The sequence below is a fragment of the Nakaseomyces glabratus genome, chromosome K (assembly GCF_010111755.1).
Source record: "Nakaseomyces glabratus chromosome K, complete sequence".
In the NCBI taxonomy this organism is placed as follows: domain Eukaryota; kingdom Fungi; phylum Ascomycota; class Saccharomycetes; order Saccharomycetales; family Saccharomycetaceae; genus Nakaseomyces; species Nakaseomyces glabratus.
In genome coordinates this window covers 458,474-471,552 of record NC_088961.1, presented here as the reverse complement: position 1 = coordinate 471,552, position 13,079 = coordinate 458,474, and the positions used below count along the sequence as shown (strand labels likewise).

The following is a 13,079-nucleotide window of genomic DNA, read 5'->3' as shown; positions in this document are numbered from 1 at the left end:
AGCACTATGCCCTTCTAATTTTTTTTCATGCCTCCGGGCTCATCTGGTGTAGAAATTGAGGGCGAAAAGGGAGCTTAAGCTCATCGAAATTTTGGGAAAAGCGTATTTTAATGAGTGCTATTGTAGTGTACCTTACATTCGTCATGACAAAAACAACTAGTATATATTCCTGTTATAGTAGTTTTGTGTTACTGCGGTTACTGGTTAATTATACAATCGGATAAGGCAGTACAAGAGAAATAAGCCGTCTCTGGAAAAGTAGGAACTACGAAGGACAAAACTATCAGCCAAAATCAGCTCGATAGAGGGAAAGTCTTATGAATATTATCAAGAAATTCATGCAGTTGGGGGAGAAACAGGAGATATCAATGATCCCATCCGGGGAGTTCAATTTGTTGAGATCCAGAAAGTCTCCCAAGTCATCCCTAGAGTGTATCTATAACGATGCAATGCTGAGAATTAGGAAGAATGGTGATTGGAATTTTGAACTAGTTGTTAACAAGATTGTTGAAGTTGGCGACAACAACAATGGCGACGATTCAAGTGATTACACGGATGATTCTGTCAGTGTATTGTCTGTTGCAAGCAAAAGAAGAGAAGAAGAATGGAACTTTGAATTGAAAAAGGACTTGAACTTTAGTAAAGAATGGAATAAGAATGGAGATGCAGCGTTTGTTTGGGGGAATACTTTAGGCGATGAGGAAGTAGAGAAAGTTCAATTTGTTATCACACCACAACTCAGTTTAACAGAAATTGAAAACTTCTTGCTGACTGTATACAGGTGCATGTATGAGGCTGAACACAAGAAATCTGCATCACATGTTTCTAGAGAACAGCTATATAAATACAGACCTGAGCCTCCAAAGGAACTATTTGTCACCGAATCAGACTCTTATGACGAGGAGAATTTAGGTGTATCATTATCAGAGGTAAATCCTTCACAAGATAATACATCAGATAATGACGATCTATTTGTTGATGCCCCAGACAACTTGGATTCTAAAGCCAAGGGCAAGAAAATAAAAACACCAAAGAAAGATAAAACTAAGGCTTCATCGAGTTCTTCTGAAGAACATAAGGAGAATAATAAAGGAGTAGAAGGCGAAAAGCTATGCCTACTTAATGCAAAGGTGTTTGTGTATGATCCTTTTGAGGAGAAGTTTATGATACAAGAAGAAAATGTCCCAATTGCTCTAGTACAGTCTGGGAAATATGAATTCTGGTTGAGCATGGAAGGTAAGGATGTTGATTTTGGTTTAGCGGTGTCACCTCAAGCCAATCCTTCTTTCACGCTAAGTAATAACAGTTTTACATTCAATTACACTGTGAGCAGGATAACATTATCTTATAAGATTGAATTCAATGACTTCAAGGACTTTACAATTTTTGAAAACTGTTGGTCTAAGTGCATATGGATGGCATTAAACAAGAAAGACTGGGAAGAACTGCCTAAAAACGAACAGAAATATATCGAAGATAGTATAATAGCTGACTTAGAGAGGGATCTGGACACAATATTAAAACTAGATGATGAGGAAGAAGAGAGTGAGGATGAAGAGGACAACGAATACTCTAAGAGTGTTGTTAGCTCTGAAGCTTTTGAGGACCCCAACAGTGGATCAAACAAATCAAATTCATCAAAGGGTAATAGCTCATTAACCGTTGCCTTTCGGGGTAATAGGTCTTATGTGGTCAGAGATGATAAGATAGGCGTATTTAAGGTAGATGATGATGATGATCTGGAATTTGTATCTGCTATTAAAAATATAAGCGATAAGAACAAAAAAATACTGGATCCTAAGGATCCGATGATGTATATGGAGGATCGGTTTATGGTACTATCTGACAGCAAAAATGGCGATAAGCTATACAAAATGGACATAGAGAGGGGAAAGATTGTTGATGAATGGGAATTCAAGGATAAAAATGTGGTTCAATATGCTCCTACGAAAAAATTTGATCAATTAGTTGCTGAACAAACTTTGCTAGGTATATCTGATAAGAGTGTATTCAAGATCGATCCAAGGATTAACACTAAGAATAAAATTGTACAGGACGAAAGTAAAGATTACGCAAGTAAATACAATTTCAGTTCGCTGGCTACAACAAAAGATGGTTATGTAGCTGTTGGATCAAAACGTGGTGACATAAGATTATATGATCGCCTTGGTATCAGAGCAAAAACACTAATACCATCACTAGGGCAAGCAATCAAGTACATCACTGTTTCTGGTGACGGAAGATGGCTACTGGCGACTTGTGATGCATCTTTGTTGTTGATGGATTTATCAATCAAATCGGGCAAGAATGCTGGAAATATTAGTTTCTTAAAGTCTACTCCAGCTAGTGAAAACAACAAGACTTATATCTTGCAAATCAGTCCAGAGCATGCTACTCACATTCTCAACTACACAAAGAAACCTCTATGCTTCACTAAGGCATACTTTAATACTGGTATAAATCAAAAGGAAGACAGAATTCTTACATCCAATGGTCCTTTCGCCATCTCATGGTCTATGAAAAAAGTGTTGGCTGGAGATGAGAAGCCATACAAATTGGACTGGTACGATTCTACAGTCATTGAGAATAACTTCGAATATAACAACAAGCAAAATGTTATTGTAGCATTAAAGAATGATGTGTCACTATCCAAGATAAAACACTTCAAAAATGTGAATAAGTCTATATTCAAAAATGAACCAAAATAATTGGAACGGGAGAAACTTTCTATAATATTGCTACATCGTTCCCGATTTGTTTTTGAGATTGCTTAACCCGCTGCTAGTATATCACAGTATAGTCTTTCAAATATGATTTTAGTTCTTATTAAGTTCTTTAAATAGATATGTAGCTAATAAAAATTGTAACATTCAAGTACCAGTCCTGTGGCGCGCATAGGTATATGTCAGACATTCTAACGATCAGAGAAAAATTAAAACGTTTTCGGCTCAGCATCAAACTCTGGGCAACTATTTCAGAAACTTGGACGATTTTTTCGGGAGATTCAAGCTCGCTCTCATCTCATCCCAGAACAATATCCTGTACGCCCTGAATTTATGTAACCGGGTCGGCTTATATAGAAACTCAGATGGATTGGCCTGATGTTGCAACGGCGTCTCCTTGATCCCGTTGACTTTGTTATATACTTTGCGAACAAACCTGTGAAAACCTTCGCTCTCCAGGAGCTTACAGTACAACCACTCCTCCAAATTCCTAGGCGGTCTCATTGCCGCTTTGCCCCCTTCCCCAGACTCAAAGAGCAGAGAATGTCCCGTTTTACAAAGCTTGTATACCACTTCGCCCTCCCCTCCCCAGATTTAAAAACGGGAGGATGTTTGAATCGGAGTTATAGACACAATGTGCAAGTAAGGAACCTTTGACCACATTTTCTCCAATAGAATGGGCGAATAGATGCTTATTCCTACAATTCAACATCCACACAGCTATGAAACTCTATTGCAATAATTGCAGAAAGACTGTAATGTAATGGCTATAAGGCATATAGGTCCTTTGCATAAAAAAAAAGAAAGAAAAAGAAAGCAAAAAAAAGAAAGAAACAGGCCTGCGCTTGTTTATGTGAGATCCCAATTAACTAAGAAAACATCGTACGAACCCATAGACGAGTTTTCTTTTGAATGTTCCGTAATTTCTTTCTTTTTTTCTATAAAATCTGCTACTAAATCCCAGCAGGGGCTACTTGTTCCCTTGTTGCTTTTCGAAGCATTCGAAGAGAGGGCTACTTTTAAAGAATAATGATATGCTCAGAGAGACCTGGAGGGTGCTCCTGGGAATAATAGAAATGGAAGCTTTGAGCCCATCTGACAATAACAAAATTGGAAGACAAAGAGTCCCAAGAAAAAAAAAAAGAAAGCTGCCCATAGCCATGGGCATCGACATCGCAAAAATTGACAAAATAATGTGAAAAAAAAAATTTTTTACTGTTGATTGCAAGAAAAAAAATATTTGGGACACTTACAGTTGGAAATTCTGGTAAACTGGTTATATAAAAGAATGAACGTTTAAACTGGGTAGTAGAAAAATTTTTTTTTCTTTCAATTGAGTCTTTTTTGTATTTTTACATAAAAGTTAACCACAAAGAAAAACAGTAATACAGAACAAATAAAATGGCTGACGGTGTTTTCCAAGGTGCTATTGGTATCGATTTGGGTACTACTTACTCATGTGTTGCTACATATGAATCCTCTGTTGAGATTATTGCTAACGAGCAAGGTAACCGTGTTACCCCATCTTTCGTTGCTTTCACTCCAGAAGAGAGATTGATTGGTGATGCTGCTAAGAACCAAGCTGCTTTGAACCCAAAGAACACTGTTTTCGACGCCAAGAGATTGATTGGTCGTCGTTTCGATGAGGAGTCTGTCCAAAACGACATGAAGACTTGGCCATTCAAGGTCGTCGATGTCGATGGTGCTCCAGTTATCGAAGTCGAATACTTGGGTGAAAACAAGCAATTCTCCCCACAAGAAATCTCCTCCATGGTCTTGACCAAGATGAAGGAAATCGCTGAAGCCAAGATCGGTAAGAAGGTCGAAAAGGCTGTCATCACCGTCCCAGCTTATTTCAACGACGCTCAAAGACAAGCTACCAAGGATGCTGGTGCCATCTCTGGTCTAAACGTCTTGCGTATTATCAACGAACCTACCGCTGCTGCTATCGCTTACGGTCTAGGTGCCGGTAAGTCTGACAAGGAAAGACACGTCCTGATCTTCGATTTGGGTGGTGGTACTTTCGATGTCTCTTTGTTGCACATTGCTGGCGGTGTCTACACTGTCAAGTCCACCTCCGGTAACACTCACTTGGGTGGTCAAGATTTCGACACCAACTTGTTGGAACACTTCAAGGGTGAATTCAAGAAGAAGACTGGTTTGGACATCTCCAACGACGCCAGAGCTTTGAGAAGACTAAGAACCGCTGCCGAAAGAGCTAAGAGAACTTTGTCCTCTGTCACACAAACCACCGTCGAAGTCGACTCCTTGTTCGAAGGTGAGGACTTCGAAGCCTCTTTGACCAGAGCTAGATTCGAAGACTTGAACGCCGCTTTGTTCAAGTCCACTTTGGAACCAGTTGAACAAGTCTTGAAGGATGCTAAGATCTCTAAGTCTCAAATCGACGAAGTCGTTTTGGTCGGTGGTTCTACCAGAATTCCAAAGGTCCAAAAGCTATTGTCTGACTACTTCGACGGTAAGCAATTGGAAAAGTCTATCAACCCAGATGAAGCCGTCGCTTACGGTGCCGCTGTTCAAGGTGCTATCTTGACTGGTCAATCCACCTCCGACGAAACCAAGGACCTATTGTTGTTGGATGTCGCTCCATTGTCTTTGGGTGTTGGTATGCAAGGTGACATCTTCGGTGTCGTTGTCCCAAGAAACACCACTGTCCCAACCATCAAGAGAAGAACTTTCACCACTGTCGGTGACAACCAAACCACCGTTCAATTCCCAGTCTACCAAGGTGAACGTGTTAACTGTAAGGAAAACACTTTGTTGGGTGAATTCGACTTGAAGAACATCCCACCAATGCCAGCTGGTGAACCAGTCTTGGAAGCTATCTTCGAAGTCGATGCCAACGGTATCTTGAAGGTCACTGCTGTTGAAAAGTCCACTGGTAAGTCCGCTAACATTACCATCTCTAACGCTGTTGGTAGATTGTCTTCTGAAGATATCGAAAAGATGGTTAACCAAGCCGAAGAATTCAAGGCTGCTGATGAAGCTTTCGCCAAGAGACATGAAGCTAAGCAAAGATTGGAGTCTTACGTTGCTTCTATCGAACAAACTGTCACTGACCCAGTCTTGTCCTCCAAGTTGAAGAGAGGTTCCAAGACCAAGATCGAAGCTGCTTTGGCTGACGCTTTGAGTGCTCTACAAATCGAAGACGGTAGCGCTGAAGAATACAGAAAGGCTGAAGTTGGTTTGAAGAGAGTTGTTACCAAGGCTATGTCTTCTCGTTAAAAGAATTCAATTAACTTAAGATAAAAATATTCCAAAGAAATTCCATCTTAATAATGCATTAATAGATCATAAACTTTTTATTATGGATTGGTTTTTCTATCCTTTTTGTTTCTTAATTCTTTTACAATCCACATGAATATTGTCATATTTTTTTACCATAATTTTCAGTTCCATTTTCCAATGATCCTAATCTTGTACAACATTGCTTAACAAATTTATTAAAAAATAGAGTAATTAGGGAAGTAGGCTTATGCTTACAATTTATTTCTATACTTATACATTACTGGCATAATAAAATTTATTACTCCTCTTAATATTTTGCTACCATATATATGTATCATAGTTTTCGGTATTCAATTAAATTATCGATTAGCCCTTTAAATGTGATCTCATAAGTATTTTATATTCAATTACTAGAATCCATTATTGCCAATCATCTTGTATGAACTATAGAGGTTACTATACTACTGTCCGCAGTTCCGTAAATCTAGTAGCATATTCAATTTTGAATATGATAGTTCTTGACTTCATCACGACTCCAATTCATAATACGATTAAAATCCGAGTATAAAGAGCACAACTATCTTATAATTACTGATTTTGTTTCTACAATAAAATTTTGGTAACGGATCCAACGATGAAGATGCGATCCAAAATTAGCAGTTAGTAGGATACCAGTATCAGTCACACTTAGAATTCAATACTCAGGTTCCCCTTTATTCAATTACAAGGGGCTGATGACCTGTTTATCACATATTGTTTTATGCAATGGTTTCCTATACGTAATTAGTAAGTATGAGCCACCGAAGAGGAGTAAAATGGCTCTCCCCTTTCACCTTTCTAACGACTTATCTAGGGCTGCTTTGCGCTATTTAGTTGCTTGATTTGATTTGATAAGCAACAATTGTCTCGAAGATATAACATGCGAATAGTATTTAACCATTTGATATTTTGATTACTCATATTTTATGTCTATTTCCGAAATCATTTGGAGTTTATTCTAGTAAACATTATATATAAGCAATTAAAAATATTAGATAGAATGTGCGAAGAAGAAAGAGAAAGAGAAAGAGAAAGAGAGCATCATCACAATCACCACCATGGTGGTGATGCATTGGCTGCAATAGCTGGTGGTCTAGCTGGTGCATACGCTGGTTCGCATTTATCCTCTGGACATAAGAAGATGGGTGGAGCTTTAGGTGCCATTGGTGGTGCAATACTAGGTGAAAAATTAGCCGAACATTCTCACCACAAACACCATGGTCAAGAATATAGAGATGATGGTCCTAGTTACAATAACCCACCACCACCAATGAATAATATGGGATTTGCCCCACAGGATAATTACCGTCGTGAGAACAACAACGATTATCAATATGATAGACGTGGAGGTCCTGCTCGTAATGAATACGACAACTACCAGTATTCTGATGGACAACAAACCTATGGCCGCCCTCCCCAGGGCTATCCTGGTGAACACCAAGGTAGACAAGGCTGGTAAGCTCACATATGCATCATGCACATCTTACATATTGTTTGTTACGTAATATTTTCCACACTTCAATGACTTTATGAATACATCAAACTTATATATATGCCATTATTATATTATATTCTTATTATAAGAGAACTACTAGTAATCTGATATGATACAAATTATAACTAAAGTTTGATGACCGAGACAGTTTTACTTTATTTAATATAGTACTTAGATAGGAGATACTGGATCAAAAATTTGTTTCCGGTACACAATCCGTATATAAATAAGTAATAATTATTACTCTAACAAGGTAACTAAAACTTTATCATTAAATTGAAGCATATGAAGCTGTAGAAGAATACATAAGCTTTTTTCCTTAAAGAAGTGATTGAACATAATTCTACACAATATTATAAAAGCATATACCAACTTCAAACAATTTTTTTGCAGTTTCTACCAATGCTAAATTAGTTTCTAATGTATTATCGGTTCCGCAAAAATCAAAGTTATATATCTTTAAAGATGGATGTAGAAATAAAAAATATAATGAAGTATATCCCACTTTAATATATTTAATAAACAAAGCACCCTCCACTTACAAGTCCGGTTTGCAAGTCCCTCCTAAGTGGAAAAAGTAGCTTCTTAGGGAGAAAGCTCAATTCGAAGAAAATAATAAATCTATGGTCCTTGTAGAAAAAAAAAATCAACTATTTGCAGCAAAAGTGTTGTAGCTAAATATTTTTTATTTAAATATGACATTCTTTCCTCCTTTTCTCCATGATTACACAATATAGGTTTCAAGCATAACATTGCTATTCAAATAGGCTCTCTTTTATTTTTGTTATTAGTAACATTGTTCAAAGATAAAAACAATCCTTATGAAGGATTTATTTTATAGCTAACAATTTTGAAAGAAATACGGTAGAATATGGAATGCCTATCAACATAATATTAGTGTTGTAATATTGTGAGTATAATTCTCATCTAATAGAGTCCTGCTTTTCTACTAAGGTATCTATCTTTCACTGAATAAAGTCCACTTTTGAATGAATAGTTTTCAAAATGTTATAGCAGTTTCATGCGAGTCCTACAGAAAACTCATGCTAATGGATAAACGAACGATTCACTACCACAATGAAATCGAATCCTTGCTTTTAATACATGGTAGTATTATCCCTATATTGCCTTTACTTCTTTTTTGCAAAAGAATTACATGGAGTGGACAAGTCGATTCAAGTAATACCTATTAGCCAGAGCAATTCCTTATTTGTTGTCTTCCCATTTCAATGAGTTTGTGCAGGTTCTGTTTTCTTTATCTCGAATGACAATGTATCAACGAATAATTGAATTAGCAATTATGAGACTGGGACCTGCACATTCAAGTCTTTGATATTAATAAGCAACTCAGCGGTATCGATTGGTTTTATAGCAAGCAGAGAAATAGTTATCTTTAAAGCATACAGAACCTAATATTATTTACAGAACAGAGTGAAATAGCATGCCAAGCTTACCATTGTGATACACAGCAAAAGAATTGCATTCCATTTCTGTTCATATTAATACAGAAAAAACTACACCATAATAACATTAAATCATTATCATATCGTTCTCACGAGATATGAGCAATATAATTGTCTTCAGGAATGGTATCGAAATCCACAACTCTTTCCGACATGCTGGTTCAACCAAATATCGACATTAGGAAATTTCATACCGCAGTGTTTACATTTACCTGGAACTTGACTTCTTTGTTCTCTTTTAGTCTTTTGAGGATATTCAAAATGCAGTGCTTTGAGATGATTTTTAAATGTATCACAACGTGAAAAGACTCCTGTAGGATGGCAATCCATTGGTGTAAATTCAAGAACACTGTTACTAGTTTCAGGAGAGTTTAGTTCTAAATCAACTTCAATCAAGTTTGCATTATATGGGCACTTAAAAGCACATTTGATCTGATGTAATTGTATTAGTTGATTTTTCTTCAGTGCTCTTTGGCCTTGTATGGTATTTTGACACTGCTGATTAGTATTTCCTAGGTTGGCTATGTTTTGTATATCATCCTTCCAGTGACGCTTTCTATGTCTGATAAGGTCATTGTTTCTAGCAAATCCACTCTGACATATAATACATTTATGTGGTCGATCTTGAGAGGTTAGATGTGTCGATTTATGAGTTGACAAGTTGGCAAAATATTTATGACAAATTGGACACTGCCTCTTTTTTTTTGTTTTTGAATAGTCGGCTAATAATGCTTTCTTGAGATTGATTTCTTGAAGCGTCATGTTATTAGATGATGGTAGTGTAGTGTTAGGGATGGATCCTGCTAGTGTATTGATTTCGGTTAGACTTTCATTGCTTGTATTCACGTTTTTATTTGTGAAGGATACTGATCTAAATGATGTATTATTTGATGGCAGATAATATGAGGTTCTGTAAGAAACATTAGTAGTAGTAGAACTGTTTGTTGATGAACATGTATCTGAACTTGGTAAAATGTTTGGACACATATGATATGTTGGAGGTGAGTTTTTTATAGCCGAGCCACATGACGGTGTAGGTGAGCTACTAGAAGACTTCAATGTTGCTAGGTATACACTCTCTCTTCTAGAGGTATTTGTGTCTAGAGGTAGATATGTGGGTAGACTTGTCGGGCTGAACTCACTTTTAATTAGCGGCCTGTAATCTGTTGTGTATACATTTCGGTTTACTGCGTGAGTGGGTGCCCCTTGCGTACTAGTGTTGTTAGGGGCAATTTGTGGATTCACTTGCTTTTTATCATAAGTTGCTGAATAGGGCACTGATACTGTCCTGACCATTCGAGTATCGTTCCTTAACCTACTGTCATTATAGATATTGGTTTTCACAAAATTATCCAAAGAAGAAATTGGTGGCAGCTTTAATTTTGGTCTATCTATGACAGAAGCGCTGTTATAATATGAGTACCGGCTATCATTTTGACAATTTACCGAAGTTTGTGTCGTGTAATTATTAGTTGCTTGTGGTGTTAAGGCACTAATAATGGTTTGTTGCGAATTTTGAATAATACTATTTGTTGGGGAAAGTGTACTGTTAGTAGAATTACCCGTGAAAAAGTTGTTCGTATGCATGCTTTTGCTTCGTTCTTCACTGACAGTGTTTAATGTCTTAGTGTCCAAAATTTTTATCGTGGAAAGTACAGATGTCATTGCCCATCTATGGCTAGAGAATATAAGTCAGCTTCTCAAACTCACTAAAATAAAATGAGAAATTAAAGTAGAATAACTTGAAGGAATTAAATAAGTTCTAATGAGATGGAACTAGGATTGGGATATCGATATAGCCTGAAAATTGAGCAAATTTAGAACAATTAATATTACTATTAAATCTCTGCTCGATGGCGTATAATTGAAATTAATATGTTCCACTAATTCTTGATGACTGTGATACAACAACCTTTTTGTTGAATAATACTGCACACAGTCGATTCAAATGCTATCTATTGGTGAACTAATTCCAGCTCCTATTGGTAATCAATCTAATATGGGATTTAAATAGAAATGAAATTGTATTGTCGAGTGAGAGGCCTTCAAGTATGATTGGATATGTTTCCGTTTTATTTAATTCAAAGGTACTATTATTCAAATTCAAAGGGATTTCTTTACTGTTTGTAATCTGAAAAATGAAAGTTGCGTAAAAAAAATGTATTGAAATGTAATACAGTCAGTATTGGTTAAAATAGTTGTGAATGTTCATAACAAGATAGAGCTATAAAAGTCAAGTCATTTGAATGCATTAATATATATTTATACTATTTTTGATTACATAGGCTTTGTGCAAATCAACTGCTGCACTCTGAAAGAGCTATCACCTTGGTGAAACATCCCAACGGCCTATAACACCAGATCGAAATCAATAATTGGTATATACAAGGGACTTGTTAAGGAAACTCCTTGATCCATGAAAAAGAAAAAACGGCTGGAAACCAGTTTCTGGGTCAAGCATGAATATTATGCTAATTCAGGGAACACTTATAAGCTGGCAAATTAATATTTCATGTTCACAGAAACAAAATGATGTTAGTGTTAATCACAACTAATAAGAAAAGTGTACGACAATCGAAGAAAATCCAGTTTTACCTTCTATAATATGAGAGTATAAAACCCAGAAGGCTTCACTGCAGCATTTGAAAGACAATAGAATATCTCAAATAGACTGTCTTTCTGTATCTCTCCCTTCATCCTTCACAACCAGTAATAAGAAAAGTGAGCAAAGAAAACGAATAACTTCCTGCAGGTATTTTTCTAATTAATAAAATTCACAGGAAAGAAGAAGAAGAGGAGCCATATCCGTTTTTTTGTATGCTTGTCCTATTTTTTCCCCTTACAATAGTGGGTGTATAAGATTACGTTGATGTAAGAATCTCCACAGGAATTACCTAGGACTTCTCAGTCTTGAATTTCTCAGTTCTATCTAATAATGCACAGGTTTTTCACTGAAAGGACAAGTAGGAATAGTAATTTACTCTTACAGAACATACCAATAATTTTTGTTCAAGATTTTTGGTACTTTTCTTTTCTCATTTGTTACATCCTTTACCATCCCATTTCCTTACCTTTACTACTTATTTTTTTCTTTTCTTCAATGTATGGGATTGTCTTGCACTCAGATTGCCCCACGATTGTGGGAAGTGTATCTTTGTTTTTCGAACACTGTAGAGAAGACCTAGTTAACTGAAAAGAAAAGAGAATCATTTCTTAAAATCGAACGGTTTGCACATAATATATCTTGGAAAGAAGGCCCAGAAGTTGTGGTCCTGCAAATTCAGAGAATTTCGGATACGGGACAAGTTTCATGAAATATAACCATTTTCTTTTTCGTTGCGATTTTCATACAAAAGTGAAAAAAATAAGAAAAACAATCGACAAGGAACTATCTTACAGTTAGTATAATCCGGCGTCGAATATATTTCGGCTTTCTTTATTGTACACAATTATCTTTCCTGTTCAAATTGTGATTCTACATGATTTAGTTTGTGATCTTCACTTTTTATTTTTTGAGCTTTACGAGAATTGATTGTAATAACCAGGAAATTACCAGCCAAAACTAAACGGTAGTGCATAACGCAGGGGTAGAAATTAGGAGCCAAGTGTATATTGTATCAGATACACGTAGTTGTACGATTCCAATTATGTGTAAATAGTCTATGCAAATATCGAAAAGATTACAATCTATTACCTTCAAGACAAATAATCTCCTTCGGTTATTGAACTAACTTCTTGTTTAGCTCCTATATCCCACTATGATCCTTCCTCTGTTTTAACAAGCGACACTCTTCAAACATTTAGTAATATTGTATTTCTGGTAGATGAAATAAAAGCTCAGTTTATACTTCGTCTATTCTAAATACCTTTACAATTTGTAAAGTACCTGTTATATCAAAGATAGCAGTAAACTACTAAACGCAATCTTGACTAGGTACAGGCCCTTATTGTTGCGCTAATAGCCACCTTGGTTCGCTGTGGTGTACAGATACAACCAAATGTACCAGTAAGTTGAAAATTTGGTCAGTATCTATTGCAACATTCGCACTTTACAAGCATCTTGTTAGAAATTACTATAGTTGGTCAATTTTGCATGGTTTATTCTGACTTTGT

General features: G+C 36.3%; 6 protein-coding genes across 6 annotated transcripts; 4 read left to right on the top strand and 2 right to left on the bottom strand.

Moving 5' to 3' along the window:
• Window positions 1-317: 317 nt before the first annotated feature.
• VID27 (Vid27p) lies at window positions 318-2,708 on the top strand (the record flags this gene model as incomplete). Its single annotated transcript, XM_448435.1, has 1 exon — window positions 318-2,708. The coding sequence occupies one exon, from the start codon at window positions 318-320 to the stop codon at window positions 2,706-2,708; it is 2,391 nt and encodes a 796-aa protein (XP_448435.1).
• Window positions 2,709-2,969: 261 nt separating this feature from the next.
• On the bottom strand, window positions 2,970-3,227 carry MRX7 (Mrx7p; the record flags this gene model as incomplete). The annotated part of the gene is made up of 1 exon (XM_448434.1): window positions 2,970-3,227. The coding sequence occupies one exon, from the start codon at window positions 3,225-3,227 to the stop codon at window positions 2,970-2,972; it is 258 nt and encodes an 85-aa protein (XP_448434.1).
• An 897-nt stretch (window positions 3,228-4,124) lies between these two features.
• Window positions 4,125-5,966, top strand: SSB2 (Hsp70 family ATPase SSB2; the record flags this gene model as incomplete). Its single annotated transcript, XM_448432.1, has 1 exon — window positions 4,125-5,966. The coding sequence occupies one exon, from the start codon at window positions 4,125-4,127 to the stop codon at window positions 5,964-5,966; it is 1,842 nt and encodes a 613-aa protein (XP_448432.1).
• A 1,042-nt stretch (window positions 5,967-7,008) lies between these two features.
• On the top strand, window positions 7,009-7,467 carry GVI51_K04587 (uncharacterized protein; the record flags this gene model as incomplete). The annotated part of the gene is made up of 1 exon (XM_448431.1): window positions 7,009-7,467. One exon carries the CDS (start codon window positions 7,009-7,011, stop codon window positions 7,465-7,467), a length of 459 nt encoding a protein of 152 aa, XP_448431.1.
• A 1,025-nt stretch (window positions 7,468-8,492) lies between these two features.
• Window positions 8,493-8,696, top strand: GVI51_K04565 (uncharacterized protein; the record flags this gene model as incomplete). Its single annotated transcript, XM_065626639.1, has 1 exon — window positions 8,493-8,696. One exon carries the CDS (start codon window positions 8,493-8,495, stop codon window positions 8,694-8,696), a length of 204 nt encoding a protein of 67 aa, XP_065482711.1.
• Window positions 8,697-9,083: 387 nt separating this feature from the next.
• Window positions 9,084-10,631, bottom strand: GVI51_K04543 (uncharacterized protein; the record flags this gene model as incomplete). The annotated part of the gene is made up of 1 exon (XM_448430.1): window positions 9,084-10,631. One exon carries the CDS (start codon window positions 10,629-10,631, stop codon window positions 9,084-9,086), a length of 1,548 nt encoding a protein of 515 aa, XP_448430.1.
• Window positions 10,632-13,079: the final 2,448 nt, after the last annotated feature.